We start from the raw sequence: 19757 nt of genomic DNA, 5'->3' as shown, positions 1-19757 counted from the left end.
GAGTTGTGCCATGCTGCTTGTGAGGCAGTAAAAAATATTAGAACTCTAGAGGTTAGATCGCACTTTAGGACTCCCTTTCCAAATTACTTGTCTGATTTAAGGACATTTAAAATTCTTGGTAACAACAAAAAGTTACTAATCCACCTTGTCACTGAGCCCTGGAAAAGGCTTCAGATGGCTGAATTATTTTCTGATGGCTTCACTTCTACCCAAGTCCTGGTGTCTAGTGCTTCCTCTGGGTAGCTGCAGAACTCTGGAGATGTCTTCATACCAGGAAATATTTGGGTCAGGGACCTGACAGTAAATTTAGCCATGTAAGTGAGGTTTCTAATCCTGATAACTGATGACATGCTTGAATGTGATCAAGAAGGATCTAAAATCAACTGAACTTTTTCCTTGCAGTTGGCTCCATTATATGCCTTGTACAGCACAGGATACATAATATATTCATGACAGAGGTTTGAAACTAAATTGTCTTTAATGTACCTTCCAACCTAAACCAAAACCAGTAATATCAATATTCACTCCCCGGTCTTAACTGCTGTTTTGCTGCCTCTTTTCCAATCGGAAAAATATTATTTTTTATAACTGCATCAGGCAGCAGGATCTTCTACAAGCAAGTTATTTCAGGATTGGTGCTTTACTTTCTGTGAAGTCAACTGATATTCATTGGTTGCCTCTGTGTTTTCCCCCACTGATAGCTCAGCATTTGCCCAGCTTGACCTGACATGGCAAGCAGCATGGGCCACCCTCCTGTTCCCTGGGGGTGAGGAGGGCAGCTTTGGGTTCGGCCCGTAGCTGTAGGAGAGACTTGAGTGATGATAACAGAAGAAGGAGTCAACTTCTGTAGGGGTTTTTAATCCAGGTTTATTAGGAGACTCCAGGGATCCTCCTGACCCAGGTACAAACAACCTGCAGAAGCCCTGAACTGAACAGTGCAACAGTATTTATAAACAGGTGGTGGAGACAAGGGGATGGTCTTCACATAGACCTATGGGGCGATACGGGGTGTGGAAATCAGGGAATGGGCACTAATGGGCACCAATAGGAGAATTGGTAGGAGGGGACCCCCAGAATCTGACCTATCACTCAACACCTGTGATGGAACTTTCTGGATGGGAGGGAAGGGACATCGGGTGACAGACAGACCCCAGGGTGGGGTTAAGGGAATGACTCGGCAGGAATTTAATGACAAGGGCTGGAGGGAGGAAAGGAGTGACATTTGAGTGGGCAAAGGCAAGGGAGGGCAGGATCATTTACAAGGGGGTACAGGACTAAACCACTTAATGGAACAAATAACTAAGATGACACAATACAACAATTGGTTTTGAAAATATAGTGGATTTTTGAAGCCATCTTTAAAATGTTACTTTTTTAATTGCTTGCTCTACATTTTGGAAGATAGATAACTGAGAGTGCAAAATACTTTAGTGAGGCTGATGCATTAAAATAAAATGTGCGTGTTTCTTGGTTTCCTTTCCCTGCTTTTAGGGAGAAAAAGGAAGAGACGGTCTCCCAGCAATGAAAGGTGAAAGAGGAGAAAAAGTAAGTAATGAAATTACCCGTATCTTCCTTAGACAATAGAGGAAAAGAGAAAAAGGGGCAGAGACAAGTGATAGAGGAGGTTGAGGAAGACAAGAAAGTTTGGAAGACTTTTAGCTGAACTTACAGAGAAGCAGCAGAAATACGTATGTGTGGGGTGGATACAATAATTTTATGAGCAATGAAATCTGGTGAAATTAAGGACAATTTTGTTAATTCAAGGAATTTCTTTTCCTTTTTTTTTTTTTTTTTTTTTTTGTTTTGTTAAGATTTTCTCTTTGTTTCAGTTTTATAATTGGCTGATATAAATGAGCCTAGAACTAAAATCTAAAAAGTTTTCCGTGCCTGTCTATGAGGGATGGAACAATAATTTAAGGAACAGTCTAGTCTTCTGCCATCACAATACCATTAATTTTAGTGAAAGTGAGAGAAGGAGACAAAGGTAATGTCCACCAAGATTTACATTCAACCCTTGTGAACATGAAGGTGAAGAAGAAACACTGACCTTGCAGATGCTTGTGGGATTATAGTGGAAAAACTGCTCTCATTACAGAGGCAGTGGCATTCAGGATGTGGTTCTTCCATCAGTCCTCAGTTTATCAGCGACTTTCACCACTTGTGGAGGTGGGAACTCTTTCATGGGTGATCCACTGGCATCAATAAGGCACCTAAACCTCCTTTACCTGGGAGTTCTTGGTAGTTCTTGGCTTTCAAGTGTCAATGAACTAATGTTTGTGGAGCACAGCCCACAGGAAGGTCAATGCCAGTGCTCAGGAGATCCTCCACCAACAGCATAGTTTTAACTCAAAATTAGGGGAGAGCTGGACTTATAAACTTAACTATTGGATGAAAAAACATTTTTTTAAATCAATAAAAGAAGTTTAGCTAAAACATGTCTTTGAGTCAAGACTTTTGGTCAACTTTAATTTAAAAAGCAAATTAAATTTATATGCTAAACTGGGTGAGACAACTTTAGGAATGCATCAACCTGTGAAGTCAGGTTGATGATGAAATCATAGAAGTTTGAGGACAACAGAATGAGAATCCTGCATGCAACAAAGCAAGGACAGCAAAAATTCAGTCCATAAGTGTCACTGAGCTGGAGAGTTTGGTTACATCTCATCTGGGAATGCTGCATCTTCTAAATGATAATGTTGAGTTTTATTTGGGAATCTTTTTACATAATTAGTTATATTTTTTTCCCTCTCTCCAGGGTGACACAGGTTCTCCTGGACCCCCAGGTTTACCTGGAACAGTAAGTAAGATTGTGTTTGGTGCTGTAACAATATTCAAGGTGTCATTCCTCCACATAAATTCCTCAGAAATAATTTTCAAGTTTCTTACTTCTCTGCAGAAACTTTGGAATTTATTTATTCCGAGATTATCTCCTTTTGTTTTTGGTGAGGTTGTACCTTCCTCTGCCTCTTTGCAAAAAGCAGACTAAGAATACATAAATTTATTGCTTTCAAAATGAAGATGCAAAGTTACTTTGGGGAGCCTGAGTATAAGTACAAGTTCACTAGTGATTAAATCAGCACCCACTGAATGTAAATACACAAACCTCTGAGTTCCCTCTAAAAAATCATGAGTAAGCAGTTTGGAATAATCCCCATCATCATCAGGATTTATGCCAATCATAGATCCTCCAAGATATGGCATATCCTCTCATCAGCTCTGCTCACCACAGCTGAATACAGCTGCCTCATTCACAGATGATGGAGAAAATTTGAATCAAGATCTGTTGGTCGGTGAAAATTGAGTGCCTAAAGACCTTGATGCAGCAATGGAGTGTTGGAATCCGAAATGCAGGAAATTCTCAGAATTTTGGGCCTGTAAGCCAAAGAGACCTTGGAAAAGGCTTCCAAACTTAGCTAATAGAAGTGAGAATGTGGATTTATAGTTTAAATCAGAGACATGTTAAGAAGAGGAGAGTTTAGAGTTTAAGTTATAGAAAAAATAAAAGTAGTTACAAAGGTAAGTAAGAAGTTTTAGAATGCAGTGCTGTAGGTTGTGTGTCATAATGTGATTGTCTAAGAAAGCTAACACTGTAGCATGAGTCCATAAGACAAAATATTTGAGGATTGGGTTGAAAACATAAATATCCTTATTGGCAGTGTTTTTTGGTCAATAAGTCCTTAAAGGTCTTGTAACTAGAGACCTTGTGACTTTCTGAACCATGCTATGAAGATGTGAGCCAAACTCACCCTTCCTGCCTATGTAGAAGATAAAAATAAATCACATAATCTAAAATCTCAGAGGTCCCATCTCTCATTTAAAATTCATTCAAAAATCCCCATAATGGAGAAGGTGGTTTAATTTATTCTCTGCTATAAATTTGGCATTAGTCTATGCCAGAGCACTTCATGGTGCTTTGTGTAGAAAGACTCCACATGTATCAGACAAAAATGACCACAGTACCAAAGATGAATCTGTGTTGGTAAAGGCAGAAAAGGCAGCTTACAAACAAAATACAACATGGCTGGACATGTGTGCCACTGCTCAAGCTTCCTGTGTTTGTAGAGAGAAATTATTTCTATTTGTCATGGTTTAGGAATGGTAATTTAGCACCCCTGACCCCCCAAGACCCCAAAACCACCTTCTGGTCACTCACTTCCACTTGTCCCCTCTTCCACCCACATGTGCCCAGAGAGGAGAGGTGGAGGCACAGAGGGCAAAGATTGCAGGTTGGGATAAGAGCAATTTATGGAAACATCTATAAGATAAGAAAACAAACAATAACAGCAACAATATTAATAACAAGTGGACAAAAGCGGGTGGAGCTTGACCTGACTGCAGCCATGCCACCCAAAACGCTCCCTCCAGTCAGGGCCAGCCTTATCCCACTGCTCCATCTGCAGTAAAGGGGATGTCCCTCCCTTCTCCAAAGTGGGAGAAAGAAGCCCTTTCCTCCACCCCTGGCAGTGGCATAAGGTGGTGTTGAATGACAGTGTCCTGGCCATGCTCCCTCCCGCTGATCTAGGCTGGAACCAGGGCACTGTTTCAGTTCTTAAAGGTAGGTAAAGCCTTTGGCATGTCTTCGTGTCATCAAGGTCTATTTTTTACTTCTATGTCTTATCAGCTTTGATAAAAGATTCTATCTCTTTCTACAAAACTTTATAATTTCTTTTTATGGCTACCCCTTCAGAATGACTATGTATTTCAATTGAGATTTCATGTACATGGTACAAAGCAGAGGGAGAACACACCAAGCTCATTCATGTTATCAGGAAATTTAATAATACAGAAGATGGCTCCAAGTGGAAAACTGAGCTGGAGATTGCTAGCAGTAAAATTGCTATAAAGTTTAAAGATTGATTGTTTTTTTATCGTGGTAGGACACACAAGATAGTCTTGAATTTACGTTTGTAGTTCAAATATTCTAGGAGATGTAAGATATTTGTGGGCTTCTTTCCAAATACCCAGATGTTACAATGGGTTGCTCTTTTATAAACCTACTTATGGAATGTATGGAATGTGCAATCTCTAATGACAGGAGTATATGTAAACTGTTTCATTCTAAGGAAAATATGCTATCCTGTTTTTAACAGTCTGATTTCTGTTCCAGACAGCCTTCTTCACCCCACACCCCAGGATTCCTGTAAGTAACATCTCTAATAAATATGGCCTCTGGCTTATCCCCTCTTGTATATGATAGACATACTTAGGTATTTCTGTGTTATTTAAATGTTTCCAGTAAAGAACCCAGATTGAGTCTGGTTCTGGGCATCCTCATCACTGTAACCAGCTATGATGAGAAATACAAAGCTGTGGATCAGCAGTCAAGCCAGCTGTGGCTGGGACACAGCTGTGTGCTATCCCAGCCTCTTAAACCGAGTGTAAAATGAAGATTTAGTTCCCATTTGCAGCACCTAGTGGGAAATAAATGACATAACATGATCTGTGAATAAATTTGTTATGGTTTGGGAGGTTTCATGGATGGCAGAGGTAGGCTGTAGGAGTGCCATTAGAAAGGAAACATATATGCCAGGTTCTTCAGAGGCTGAGGAAGGAAATAAGGATGTGAAGTAGTACTGGAGAAACAGACAGGATTTCTTTGGCTTGCTCTTTCCCTTTGCTCAAAGGTTGTATATATATATATATATATATATATATATATATATATATATATATATATATATATATATATATATATATATGCACTCTAAGGAAACATGCAGAACATCTTAACATCTTATGTGGTCTTTGTAGTGGTACAGTCACAGAAAGAGTTTTTCCTTTTGCTTTGAGTACATTGCTCTGGTAAATGAGCTGCAAGACAGTAAAAAATATAAGGCTTGAAGCGTGTCAGCTTTTCCATTTGCTGGTATTTCTCCATGTGCAAAATGAGTGTGGTGACACCTGCCACAGGACAGCTCTGCACATAGCACTGTGAGGGTGGAGAAGGGAAGGTAAGAATAGTTACCTTGCATGTACAGGTGTACACATTAAAGTGTCAAAAGGAGGTGATGAGCCTTAGGAGAGTGTCATGGGTAATGTTACAGAGGTGGCAGGACCAGCAGGGTGCTGACAGTTTTGATGTGCTCTCCACAAAACAATCCTTGCCACTGCTTCCCATTGAGTGTGTGTTGTATTGTAACAGAGAGCTATTTAATATATGTTTAGGCTAATCAGGTAGGATCATGAAATATTCTTGGATATAGGACAAGAGAGCCACAGTGATGATCAGACATAATGGCTGGAAAGAGGCAAAAGCAGTACAAAAAGAGGTGGCTCCTCACTTTACCTTCTATCTCCCACTGTGGCCAGGCACAGTTGGACCCCCACTGCACTTGCTTTTCTTTAAGTAACACAGGAATTACTGAGGCATAATTGAGACTATAGGAGGACACTGCTGGAAGCAGGTCATGGGAACTCTAAGTCCTCTTCTGGGCCAGGCTAGTGGCAGCTGTCAGCTGGATATCTTGGATCTCTTGGAGCAAATCTGGAGGAGGCCAGAAAGATGACCAGAGGCTTTAAACTGTCAGAGGGCATGTTTAAATTAGGTATTTGGAAGTAGTTCTCTGCTGGGAGAGTGCTGAGACACTGGCACTGGTTGTCCAGAGAAGCTGTGGGTGTCCCATGCCTGGAAATGTTCAAAGCCAGGTTGGATGGGGCTTTGAGCAGCCTGGTCTAGTGGGTAGCATCCTTTCCAATGGCAGAGGGGTTGGAATTAGATGATTTTAAGATCCCTTTCTCCCCAAACCATTGTATGAATCTACAAAGAAATCCTTCAGCCCATGTCTGTGGCTGTTAGATTTTGCACTGCTGTGCGAGTCAAGTAGCAAGGAAAAAGTCAAAGGGAGGAAGATCTTAAAAACTTCCCCCATTTACCTCTTTGCTTTGCAATTTTGTTTTCCCTGGTAATACACATCCTTATTCCCACGGAGTAACACCAGCCCTGCCTACAAATGTACTGATCTATGTCTGTGCTTTGTCATTCTGCTCTCTCAGAAGAGTTTCAGAATTTGAAATGTCATTACACAAAACAACTTCCACCCACAAACATAGAGGTTTGCAGCTTTAGCCCCTTTGCTTGAGCTGCTTTAGGTGATCCTGATGTTTTTCTGAAGGACACTAGATGGCATCAGGGACTGCCTGGTTAAAAGTCGGTCTAATGGGATGCTGTTTGTAGAGTAAAATTCCTCCCATTATTTATCACAGATTATAATATTTATTCATAATGCATAATAAATACAAGCATAAGTAATATTTATGCAGCTACAGTTATTTTGTCTGTTAGAGAATCATTTGAAAATGGACTGTGAATTCCCAGGTTTTGCAGAAATGATTGGCAAATAGCAGACATAAATAAAATTCAAGCTGATTTGTCTGGTTCTGCATTTTGGCTGATCACTATTCCTTGCTTGTGTGTGTAGCTTAAATCACTGATGTTCTTACTTTTCCTTGATTGCATAATTGAAACATTTGGTACAATAAATAATGAATAAATAATGATTGTTGTTGCCTGAATACATACGTTCATAATAATATACAAATGTAGGTATTTGTGTAGTGCCTGGTTTATTCCAGCTAGTTCTATAATTGTGTGCTTTCCTTTTCAATTTATAAAAAGCAGACATATGGATTTATTGATTATTGCTCTAGACCACAGGACTAAGCTGATGAACTTCTGTCTGAATGCATATTCAATTTACTGTAAGGAGGAAGAACAGGAATAAATTAATCTTATTAGGCAGTGGTGGTGGTGCATGAAAAAATGTACTGACATTGCAGGAGGGAGAGGAAGCTGCATGAATGTATGGAGATGTTAATAGAACTAGAGATCAGGAATAGTTGTGTAGTGCCCACCTCTGGAAATGCTCCAGATGATCACTGAACACTTCTCTTTTATAAGTGGAATAGGGAACTGTATCTGGGATCACTGTAGGCTGACATGAGGGCTGTGGTCCTACTGAGAGGTAGTGCACTGGCACTGGTGCTTTTGCTATTGTTTACATCATGTAGCCTTTTAAAGCATTTGAGATTAATTTTTTATTTGGGGTATATTCTTAGCTACTCTTTTGCATGAGGGCAAAATGTTCGTCTTTTAAGCTGAGTAGTTTTTCAGTTAGTATCAGGAAGTCTAGACAGTGATCTTCCATGTCTTAGTGTGGCATTCAGTTTTGACTCATTGACCTCAAGGCCCTTTGAAGAAACTATTTTGTGTCAGAAATAGATAACTGATTGAAAGAGACCACTTACTAAACAGGACTAGTGTGAGTTCCAGCCCTGGAAATAGCTTTTATTTCTCTCTTTGTCTTATTGTTTTATTTTAGGGTGAACCTGGACCAAAAGGAGACAAAGGAGATCAAGGAATGAGTGGAGAACCTGTAAGTACAGCCAAGTGTTTCTTCAAGAAGGGACATGAGAGTGGTCAGTTTTGGAGGGAGAGGGTGGGACATGCTTCTGTAGCTGGGATGCTTCTCTCATCAGAAATAGCCACAGTGGTGCTTATCTTTGTACTGCCTGTAGAGGAAGCTACATGATTACTGGAGTTTAAGCACCTAATCTATAGTCTGGGCCTTAGTAGCTGAAAAGAGGACTATGGGATTTGCTAGGCAAAGCTTGGCTGGCAGTAATTTATGTGCAGGATTTATTAAGGGATTTTGAAGTCATGTGGCCCAGCTAAATTGTGCATTTGGGTATTGCATTTGTATTCTGGACTCTTTTGTTCTGGATGGAGCTCCCAGAAGAGACAGAGCCCTGTGCAGTGACAGCCTCTGTAAAAATCACACTTCTCTCATGGAAAGAGCTCCTTTATTTCTCCCTCTGTTTTGCAGGGATTACCTGGGGTCCCAGGTGAGCAAGGTGTGCCAGGACCTCCAGGAGCACAGGTAAGAGGGACCTTGAAGAAAATCTTTGACATGACTAGAGTGGAATGCCCTCAAGGTCTGTATTGCTGTAAATAATCCTTCCTACACACCAGCAGCCCATTTCTTTTTTCATCTTTTTTTTGAACCTACCATCATAGGTTCAGGAAGTTCTGTAGAAGTTTTTACTTCCGTTGGGCTGCAGGACAATAGGAGGAAAATCAGCTCAGAAATACATTATCTCTGTAGCATGGTCAGTATAGTCTGAGAGATTTCTTCCATCTTCATGGACCTTCAAGAGGGCATCTTGTACTGCTTCTACCAAACCACAGGTCTTGCAGATAAATCTCATTTCCAAAACATTGCAGGGCAGTCAGATTCAAGCCTAGCTCATCTGACCTGGAATGAGCAATGGCTCATATGAAATGGTTCTATGGTCTCAGCCATCTTCAGAAAATTTATTGTGTCACACAAAACTATTTCCAATCAATAGTGAGGTGTTTCCATTCAACATGGGTAGGTGTTCACTCTGCCATCATGCATGCTGTGCCCAACCTATAGAATCATCAATACTTGGGCATCAACACCTTAAACAGGTGTCTGAGCATGTCTTAACAGCAGTTTGAGCATTCAAAAAAAAACCAAAAACAACCAAACCAAACAAAAAAACCTCCAAACTAAAAACCAATAACAGCAAACCAAGCAGAACCAAACCCCCCAAAACCCAAGAAAAAACACAATAATGCCATGCAACTTTTAACTAATATCTGCTAAATGGGGGATAGTTCAGTGAGTAGACTGTCCTGCAAAAATTCTTCAGAAAGGGCTCTCTGATATTTATGATTAGGACAAAACTTCTGCATGGGGATCTGTTATTACCATTTCTAGATGACTGATGTTTATATTTCAGAACTGTAGGCAAGTCTTCTGTGAAGGGAGACCATCAAAGTTCAGCTGGAAATTAAGTAGTTGGTAGTCCTGAAGACAGGAAGGAGTTTCACCCAGATTGATACCTGCAGGTTTCAGCATCCTGTGCTGAGAAACAGTGTCTGAGCTGATCAGTCATTAGCAATTCTTCTAAAGTCTCAGGGTTTTATTTTTATAATTCTTTTTCTTGCTGCATAGAGAACTGGGAGCTATTTCCGCAGCCATTTACGCCTCTGTAAATTAGTTAACGAAACCAATTCCTAGTAAACATTCAGGCATCTTGAAGCCTTTTTGTCTGGCAGGAAGTCTCCTTCCATGTCTAATCAGCTGGTGCCTCTCCTTTCTCACAGGGTGGAAAGGGGGAGAAAGGAGCCCGAGGAGAGGCTGGAGCCCCTGGAGAGACTGTGAGTAATTGCTTCCCTTGCAGCATTTTTCCCTGACAGTAACACACCTGAAGGGACACTGACATTAACATCTTGTGGATTTGCAGTCCCAGGCTGTTTGAACACAGAGCACATCCTCATCCACAGCTGGAGGAGGCTGTTTGTGGGCAAACAGGACCATCTGCACCAAACAGATCAATGCCCCATTCAGCCCAGCTCAAGGTTGTGCATCTTTTCCTGTTCAAGTCTCTCCCTGCCTAACAAAACACCCTTTTCTGAGTGAGTGTGACTGCACTGCAATGTCAGCCCAGCTCAGGCAGCCGGCTGGAGCAGGGAGCTCACTACTCAGCAGCAGCAGGAATTGGTTTTTGATCATGGGTGCTTTTAGGCTTCACTGTTTTTTTTTGTTTGTTTTGTTTTGTGGTTTTTTTTTGTTTGTTTTGGTTTGGTTTTTTGTTTTGTTTGTTTTGTTTTGTTTTGTTTTGTTTTGTTTGTTTTGTTTTGTTTTGTTTTGTTTTGTTTTTTAATACTGGCTCATCCGAAAACTCATCCCACATCCCTTTTTGAGGCATTTGTTCTTGTCTGTCTGTGTGCTTAGGAATAGCAAAGGATTCCAGTCCAGTTTTATTATTGTGAGATAATATGAGATCTTTGCAGCTGAATAAAAGGCCTCAGACTTTCTTTGCAAGCCAAGAAGGAAGAAACACTGAAGAACTGTTTGAAATATTGATTGAGAGAGGGGATGACTGTGATTAGGAGAAGGAGGGAATAGGAAATCCAAATTATGCATCCTAGATCACTGAAATTTCTTCTTCCACCTTTGTGTTCATGGTTTCTTTAATTGGGCTTGTGCTTAGACATTGTCCCTGAGGAGTACTTTGACCCTAAACTCTGAACTGCCTATTTCAGGTGTCTTTCACTCTTGGTTGAAGGACCCTTTAGTATTTTGGATAAGAGGGGAAAAAAAAAGTGAAAACCATCCCTCTTCCATGAAATCCTAGTTTTATTTCTTTGTGTCATGTGGTGGCTCAGAGGATGTTTATGATCTGGAAATGCAGGTATTTTCAGGCACCTTCTCTTTTCTTGCCATCCTTTCACAGTCTGCTGCTGCTCTGAGTGTTTCTGTTGGCTCATAGACCAGTGACTGTAAATAACACAGAAATGAGGAAATTTTAAAACCTCTGCCATAAGCAAAGGCTGAGAGGGTTGGGATTGTTCAGCCTGGAGAAGAGAAGGCTCCAGGGAAATCTTGGAGCCCCTTTCAGTGCCTAAAGAGGAGATACAACAGAGCTGGAGAAGGACTTTCAACAAGGGCATGGAGTGATAGGACAAGGGGGAATGGCTTCAGACTGAGAGTAGGTTTAGATTAGTATTAGGAGGAAATTATTTCCTTTGAAGGGGATGAAGCACTGGCACTGGTTGCCCAGCTGGTCTAGTGGAAGGTGTCCCTGTTTATGACAGAGGGTGTGGAACCAGATGATGTTTAAGGCTCCTTCCAACCCAAAGCTATGGTTCTTTGAAACCTCTAAATACAGCCTGATAACCCCAAACACACATTTCTATGGGGACATAAATCCTCAAATATATGTCCTCTAATGTATCCCATGAAATTTTGGGGACACACATGGGCTTTTTCATGCTACAAAGCTTTGACTTGCAAATAGATAAAGACCTGCAATTCAAAACTATACATTCTGAATGGTTTAGGCTATTTCACTTGTTTAGTGCAAAAGAATGTTTTCAGGTTTTTTCCCCCACAGCAGAGAAAGGTAGAATTGTCAACAAAGCATATTTTGTTGACCTAAATTTTTTTTTGTGATAAATCAACATTCTTTACTCTGTTCTTCTGATGTTTCTGGCCCAGACTTTCCTTCCTGTATCTGAGCTAGATTTAGGATTTCTTTTGATAGAAGGTAGCTTTAAGCTCCCAAAGAGAGCTTTCATCCATTTTGTATTGTTTCATTATTCTTTACACTAAATAGTTTCAAACAAATGTGCTATCTTTTGCCTTCTTGATGTACAACACCTTGTCTGACATAAAATCCAATCTCAATTGGAGCACCTTGTTCCTATGGTGATACAAGTTGCGATATGCACACACACACATTTCATTTTTCTTAAAACAGGGTTTGAGTGGACCAGCAGGGCCCCCAGGACCAAGAGGCTTGCCAGGAAATGTGGTAAGTATGCACCAGTGTATTTGTTTTCCCATCTGTGCCCTGATTTCTTTATTTAACATGTTTAGTTTTCCCTTCCATGGGGATTACTATGAAGTTCAAAAGGCTGTCTTTCATTAAACTTGCTTCTTATGGCTGAATTGAAAGATCTGGAGGCACCTGGGAATGGCGTATCCATTAACTATCTTCTCATATTCATTTTATCAAGGAAACAGAGCTGCTTCATTCCTCACCAAATTGTTAAAAGTAATCTTTGCTGCCAACTCTTCAAGAGAAAAAATTCAATGTTTATTGTGTCTTTGGTTTTGTTTTCTTTGCCTTTTTTTCATTCATCCTTTCCTTTTGTAAACAAGACTTCTTGATATAAAAATATCATAGTAAACACCCACTTTTATTATGAAAGTGTGTAGGCATTTGAGCCTAAAGACCCTTGAAATCAGTGCAGTGTCCCCCTTACAGGTGTTCATCACCACTATTAATTTGTGTATGACAAAATTTTTCATATTTGCTAAAAAAGTCTTTGGATTAACCCTACTCCCAGCTCCATTGGGGTAATTTTCTTTCTAGTTCCTGGGGTTTCACTGAGCTTAGACTGAAGTAGGTGAAAAACAGCATTTAGACCTCAGGATATGATGTATTCAGGCACAGGAGTTTAGAACATAGCGCTATTAGAACCAGAGTTTATTACCTTGGCAATCCAAGAAAACTTAAATTGCCCTTCAACTAATTGTTAAGATACATTTGATTTAATTATATTAATGTAGTGATTTAACTTCAAACTGAAAGGTGATATTGAAAATTAAGAACTTTTCGATTTCATATTCCATTAAGCAAACTTCTATACCAGTAATACCAATATATTACCTATAAAAGCCAATATAGTTGGAAATAATTTTTACTGGTGCAGAAAGGAAAATAATTATCACATCCATTCTGAGGTCAATCCAATCTTAATGGTGCCAAGACATGATTTCACATCTTAAAACGAAGTACTATTCTAAAATATGTTTTGGTGGGTTAGGAAGTTACAGTACTTAATTTAGAGCTCTAAATCATCTATATTTTGACACAGAGTCCTCTGAGACCTGCCAAGATGTTAAAAGGATTGAAAACTGAAATAGGGGAAGAAATGAACACAGCTATATTTCCTGGTGTTGGGAGGCTTTTGGCTTCTCTGATACAGAGGTGGTGATTGGGGGTTGTTGGTATTGAGAATTTCACAAAATGAAAGAAATAGTTACTGGTAGAATGCTCAAATCTGATACTAGCTCCCTTTCTGCTTTTTCTGTTCAGCTATTTTTTATACTGAAAATGAAATTCCTCCTTTAAGGACCCGTTACAGACATTCTGTGGTGTTCTCTGGATTACAGGTTTTCTGTACTGGGAAATGCAGGGCTGATACTGACCCTTGAGATAAACTATACTGAACCCTCAGGTCTGCTCCTTTGTTTAAAATCCAATACTGCCTATAAAAAAAACCTTCTAAGCTTTTAAGTTCTTTTCATTCTAGGGTGGGCCTGGAGTCCCTGGACTCCCAGGAAAGGCAGGAGAAAAGGGGGAAAAGGTGAGTTGATTCTTTGATGGGTTTGTTTCTTTTTGTCTTGAGCATTTTAAATAATAGGGACAGATGTCCTCTGAATGGGGAAATTATTTTGTAGGTTCATGGATGGTTAAGACACATGGGTTCATGAATTTATCTTGTCTGAACTCCTCTATTAAACGTGCTGTAAGGTTTTCACCGAGTTGCAACTTCATAATTTACCTAATAAACCACTGAGTTATGACTGGATATAGTGAAGGCACTGCTACACAATTATGGTCTTCATTACCTGACAAAAGTGGGCATTTGATGTTTTAAGAAACTCCTGTTCATCACTGTAAATCCAAAGCTGGAAGAAAAACTGGCTTTCTGTCCCCTTTCATGAGCTTTCTGAAGCCAGGGGCTTGTGTTTGGTCATGCACCCAGAGTGCCCAGCATGCTGGAGTCCTGATCTTTGTTTTCTGGAGTAGGAATGATTAATCAGAAACATGACCCCCTATATCCATATATTTGAGGCTTAAAAGGGAATGAATCCCAGCTCCTTCAGTAAAATCAGTGTCACCGCAGGGATAACCAATTTTCACGAGTTCAGGTTGAGATGTGCTCCATGGAGAGAGCACACTACCACATATTGCTGCTTCTCAAAACATTTTGAAGTCTTCTTTTACTTTCCTTAAATTACAAGTGCTTTGAGATTACTGAAGGAAAAGAATTCTCATTAAAGAGGTTTTCTTATGATAGCAAAAGAAATCCAGGTGAGACATCTAGGAAAATATCTATGTCTTTCAGTTCCAGTGAAAGATCTGAGATGGTAATTATCTATAGTATTCTAATGAGTTCTGATGGTTTCTCTTTTACAGGGTGATCCTGGAAAAGAAGGAAAAGTGGGTTTACCTGGGCCACCTGGTGAGCCAGGGCGTGCTGGAGAGCCAGGTTTGCCTGGGAAGGGTAAAGATGGAGAAAGGGTAAGTACTGCTGGCAAGCTTTGTGCTTGACTAGTTCAATATGTAAAAAAAAAAAAAAAAAAACAAAAAGAGAGAGAGAGAACTGAAGATATATTTCTGAAATTTATATTGAAAACAGAGACCTCCAACAAGGAGTAGCTATTGTCCTTGTTACTAGTACAAAAATTATTATCTTGATGGAAGTTACCTAAAAGCTTTTAATTCCTGCCCAGCTAACAGATTGTTTAATTTGGTTACATGTTTTACTGGTAAAGTAAAATATTGCCAGGATAGTGTCAGCTTAGGAGGGCAGTGATGAGAGACTTGCTGCCTTGATTGTAGCAAACTCCAAGCTTTTGTTTGGCTGGATGGTGACTGTTTTCTTGGTTTGCTTTTGTCACTTTAGGGGGAAAGAGGACCACCAGGCTTGCCAGGACCCTTTGGACATAAGGTGAGGATGGACTTCATTGTGGACTGGTCATCTTAATCACTTTAACTGGAGAGAAGAACATGGTGCAAACATGATCTGTTTTCCACTGGAAAATAGAGTTTGCAAAGCTCTGACTCAAAAATGCACTTCTAGCCTTCTAGAGGGTTCCTCTCTTTATTATTCCAGCATCTCTGTGGATGTAAATACTCAAATATGAATTAGCTGTGTTCACTTTCCACATTTAAATACATTCCAGCACTATAGGAGTTCAGCACAGATGGAGGTCTCAGCGCACACTTTTCAGGGAAACTGTGACTGGGACCCTTTAATCCATACAGCCAGGGAGATACTGCATGGCTCTGGGGTGATCTGCTCTCACCTGTCAGCCCTAAAAGAAAACTTTTCCCTAGCACTCATTCCCTTCACCTTTCTGCAAGGATATGAATTATTTCTCCAGTAGAACCAGGTAGTCCTGGTATCCCCCTCCTCTACTGAGGCAAAGACTGGCTAGTTGAAAAGGTTGATATCACTAACTTCTGCTGAAAGTAATGTTTATTCCCTTATAATCACACAGAAAAGAGAGAAAGGAATAAAACAGCAGAAATCTTTGATTCTGGGAGGATCTGGATTATGCTTGAACATTTAATCAGACATTTCAAAAACTGTTCTCTTCAAAATTACCATTTTCTGATGTGGCCTGGAAGAAGAATCAGATGTTCAAATAGATTTTGTAAGTGATAGAAGCAGGATTATAGGAGTCTGAGACCCAATCCATGTACATCCCATATTTTTGAAATAACCAAACTGCTATGATTTTTTTTTAATTTTGATGCATTTTGTACAAATGCATTGTAGTCTTTTCTATATATCTTTGACAGTTCAGAACACAGACCTACACCCACACAGACACACTCTAATAGACTGAGAATTACTATAAAAGTCAGAAAAAGACACTAAAAGAAATCTCATTAAGTATTCTATTCAATAGCAACAGAAGATTATAAAAGTCTTAATTGTGTGTGGGAAAATACTATTTAAATTTTTGTATTAAAATTATCTTTCTGAATAAAGTAACTGATAAGGGATGTGTGGAGTGTTTGAACTAATCAGAATGCATTTTTTCTCACTGGCCTTGCAGTATTATTTCTTTGTAGTAAAAGATTAACTTAAGAAGAAAGCAAGAAAGGGGGAAAATATGAGATATTGCAGATTTAAATTTGAGTGGGCAGAATCCACAGGTAAAAATTTTTCTATCATGCTTCTATATAGCTAGAAATAATGTCATAATAAATAGCATAAATAAGATTGGTTGTTATAAATCTACTGCCAACGTGAGACCAAATCTCCCAACTGCAATGCAATCCATAAAGATATTATTGATTTCTCCCTATAACTAGAAAACAGATGTTAAATGAAAGTCTTACAGCTGAATTATTTCTTAGCCCTCTGTCTGCAGTGTACATTGAACAATGTCAACCTGTTTTCTGTGCTTTTCAGGTTTTACTTTGAAAATCTGTTTTTTAGAAGGGAAGGCTTTCCTTTTCTAGTACAGTGCTTGAGAGAGAGTGGTAGGAGTATTGACTCACATTTTACCAAAATAATTTCATACACTTCTGTAAGTAGGTCTACGTTGGTAAAGGAAAGACTATTAAGATGCAGTAGAACTTCCCTAATCCTGTCTTCCCTAGATAAATGATCTATGTTCAGCAATTTTTGTGCCTTAGCCTTCTACCACAGAAGCACAGAGAGAGAAAAGTGATTTATGGTGCTTAGTCCTTCCCCAAGCCAAGGAAAGCGCCTGCTACCCTGTGAACTCACTGATTCTGGAAGTGTTCTGAATGTGGCTCTAGGGGGTATAATTTGGGGTGATTAAGGTGCTGCTGGGCTGGTGGTTGGACTGGCTGATCCTGAAGCCTTCTTCCAACCTTGGTGATTCTGTGAAATGCTGGAAATTTGATGTGGTACACTGAAATAAATGAACACGGGCAAAGATTGTGTTTCCACTCAGTTCTGTGATGTGATGTGGCACACTGAGCCTGCAGAGGTGGGCTGGGGCCCTGGGGTGGAAAAGGACAGTGGCATGATGAGACAGTAAATGTCCCCATGCTGCCACAAGTAGAATCTGTCCCTCTGTGGGCAGGATCAGGACCCGATGTACTGATGTGACATTCTGATGTACCACCTGCTTGCATTTCAGCACATTTTCTCATCAGTGCACAAAGCTTTTAACTCTTTCCTTTATTTCAGGGTGAGAGGGGAGCTCCTGGCCTCCCTGGACAGCCAGGAGACAGAGGAGTGCCAGGAGTTGGCCTGCCTGGACCCCCTGTAAGTAGCAGCTCCTGCTGCAACCTGTAACGAGGTGGAAAATCAGACACTGCCACCTGGGAATGTGTTGTCAGTGCTCAGCTATGCTGAGAGCCTGTGGGACATTTTGCCTTCTGAAGGTGAAAATTCCAGAAGAGTCCAGAGGCTGCCATTTGTAGCTCACACGTCACATGTCTGCTATGAGGGCTAAAAGTGCTGTGGGATTGATTTGGGTCACTCCTGAATTTTGTCAGGACTGTCACTCCTGAATTTTGTCCATTATCCTGGTGCACTGGCTGTGGATGAGGGTGGAGATCTGTGCCAACACTGCAGCTCCGGTCTCCTGGACAGATACAGCCATGCCCACATCAGTGACATAGCGACACTCCAATAGCAAAATGCAAAATCAGATTGCTTAAATTGCTGTGTTCCAAGAGGGCTCTCCTCCCCAGAATTTCCCACAAATAGTTGGTAGGTTTGACCTCATCCAGCTCTGCCCTCCTGACTATCAGTTGGTCCCATGATGTATCTGGGAGTCTGCTCGGAAAATTTGGATTTTCCTGTTGCTGCGCTTTGATCACTCCAGTACTTGTCATGTGCAACTCCTCCAGAAATGAGGGGGATTTGGGAGTGCTCTGGCAGTAGTCCTGCTCAGAGACCTCCAGCTATTCACTGAATTTGCCAATGAAATATGTTTAAGAGGAAGCAAATGCTATTTCTGGCTGTAATTGCAAGAGGACATCTGAGCCCTTGCATTGTTTTGCAATACCTCATACATGCCATGATCCTGGACCAGTCATCAATATTTGGTTGTTAGTGCTCTGTTTATCTAGCTATAAATGTCCCAATTAGTACAAGAAGTTGCTCTGAAATTATAAGTCATATTCCTGGGTAATGAATTGAAAAATCTGGCTTTCTCAGGTATATATCCACTTAACATTTGCTTTTACCATGCTGAATTCTGAGTTAAATCAGACTGGGTTGATCCTGTTTCACACTGTGATTGTATCATGGCTTTTATGATCCTCACAGGGTTAAAAATGACTGCAGGTTTCCTTTGATTTATCTAAGAATCTATAGATTTATCTATGATTTATCTAAGGAACAGGGGTGTTCTTGCACTTCTGAATGTTCAGCCATTAATTAAATTAAATTAATAAATGAGTATCTAGCTTGTTTGAAAATCACTAGCTATGGACAGTCTTTAATTACAGATTTTTAGATTCAGTCCAGGGCTAGATGAGTTCATGTCTGCATCCTGATGTACACAGGATGACAAAGTTGTTCTTCACTGGGGATTTAGCATCCTCATCTCCATAAACACAAATGACTAAGGACTTGACTCCAAATGCAGACATCTCTTGTCTCACACCAGAAGATTGGTTTTTTCGGTGTCTTCATTATTTGCCCACTGTCAGGATGTGTAGCCACCTACACACCACACTGTTCTCAAATTATATGTTTTATTTATTTAATTTGCTTTACTAAATTCTTCTTTAAAAAAAAGGAAACAAAACCCAACAAAACAACAACCAAACCACTATTATGATGGGTTTTTTTTCCACTGTAAATTCATCATAACCTCAGCTCCAGTGCAAAGACTGGAATTGGAAAAAAAAAAAAAACAATGCTGTATAACCTTAAATCTATCAGACTGTCACAAAGACTGAATCCCACAGTAAAAAAAAAAAAAAAAAACAACAAAAAAAAACCCAGAATAAAATCAGTGTAGTTGCTTCAGTGCATATTACATGCTGAATTAAAGATGTCAGCCTCTACTCTTTTTAGCGATGTGACAAAATTGTGTTTATAATACTTCAGCTTCAGAGCTGAGAGCCAACAACTCTTTTTAATTGGAATCCTCACCCTGTTTCCTCCTGTGCCCTTAACCTCTCTCAGGCTTTGCTCCCTGCACAAAATGTATATATAGATGAGGATTTTTTTACCTTATCTGCTGAAGTATTGAGTTACAATTTACATAACACTGAGCCATAAATTTGAGCATTAGCAGAGTGTGTTATAGAGTAGGGGACAGCTTAGACAATTGGGGTGAATTCACATGTTTATATTGAGGCTGCCTAATGCATGGATGCACAGTATAAGTAGAAAGGCTTCAATTTTGCCCTGCTTTGCCTTGTGGGTATTAATTAAATTATTCATTTAGCCATTTCTTTAACATGCACTAAGGTATCTTCTTTCT

At 39.9% G+C, this 19757-nt stretch overlaps 1 protein-coding gene across 3 annotated transcripts in view; it reads left to right on the top strand.

Annotated features, from left to right (window-relative positions):
• The window catches only part of COL22A1 (collagen type XXII alpha 1 chain), a 218588-nt gene that overhangs the window by 158244 nt on the left and 40587 nt on the right, over window positions 1–19757 (top strand). For all 3 annotated transcript variants that reach the window (XR_014953121.1, XM_085572597.1, XM_085572598.1), the window contains exons 31-41: window positions 1492–1545; window positions 2756–2797; window positions 5108–5140; window positions 8319–8372; window positions 8823–8876; window positions 10130–10183; window positions 12289–12342; window positions 13850–13903; window positions 14740–14844; window positions 15230–15274; window positions 17501–17578. Coding sequence is in view for 2 of the 3 variants with exons in the window: in XM_085572597.1 (XP_085428723.1) it covers window positions 1492–1545; window positions 2756–2797; window positions 5108–5140; window positions 8319–8372; window positions 8823–8876; window positions 10130–10183; window positions 12289–12342; window positions 13850–13903; window positions 14740–14844; window positions 15230–15274; window positions 17501–17578 (627 nt within the window). In the remaining variant the exon portion in view is untranslated. The remainder of the gene's footprint in view (window positions 1–1491; window positions 1546–2755; window positions 2798–5107; window positions 5141–8318; window positions 8373–8822; window positions 8877–10129; window positions 10184–12288; window positions 12343–13849; window positions 13904–14739; window positions 14845–15229; window positions 15275–17500; window positions 17579–19757) is intronic.

This window comes from Lonchura striata, chromosome 2 (assembly GCF_050655825.1).
Source record: "Lonchura striata isolate lonStrDom1 chromosome 2, ASM5065582v1, whole genome shotgun sequence".
Lineage (NCBI taxonomy): Eukaryota > Metazoa > Chordata > Aves > Passeriformes > Estrildidae > Lonchura > Lonchura striata.
Note: the sequence above shows the minus strand (reverse complement) of the source record. Positions and strands in the feature narration are given on the sequence as shown.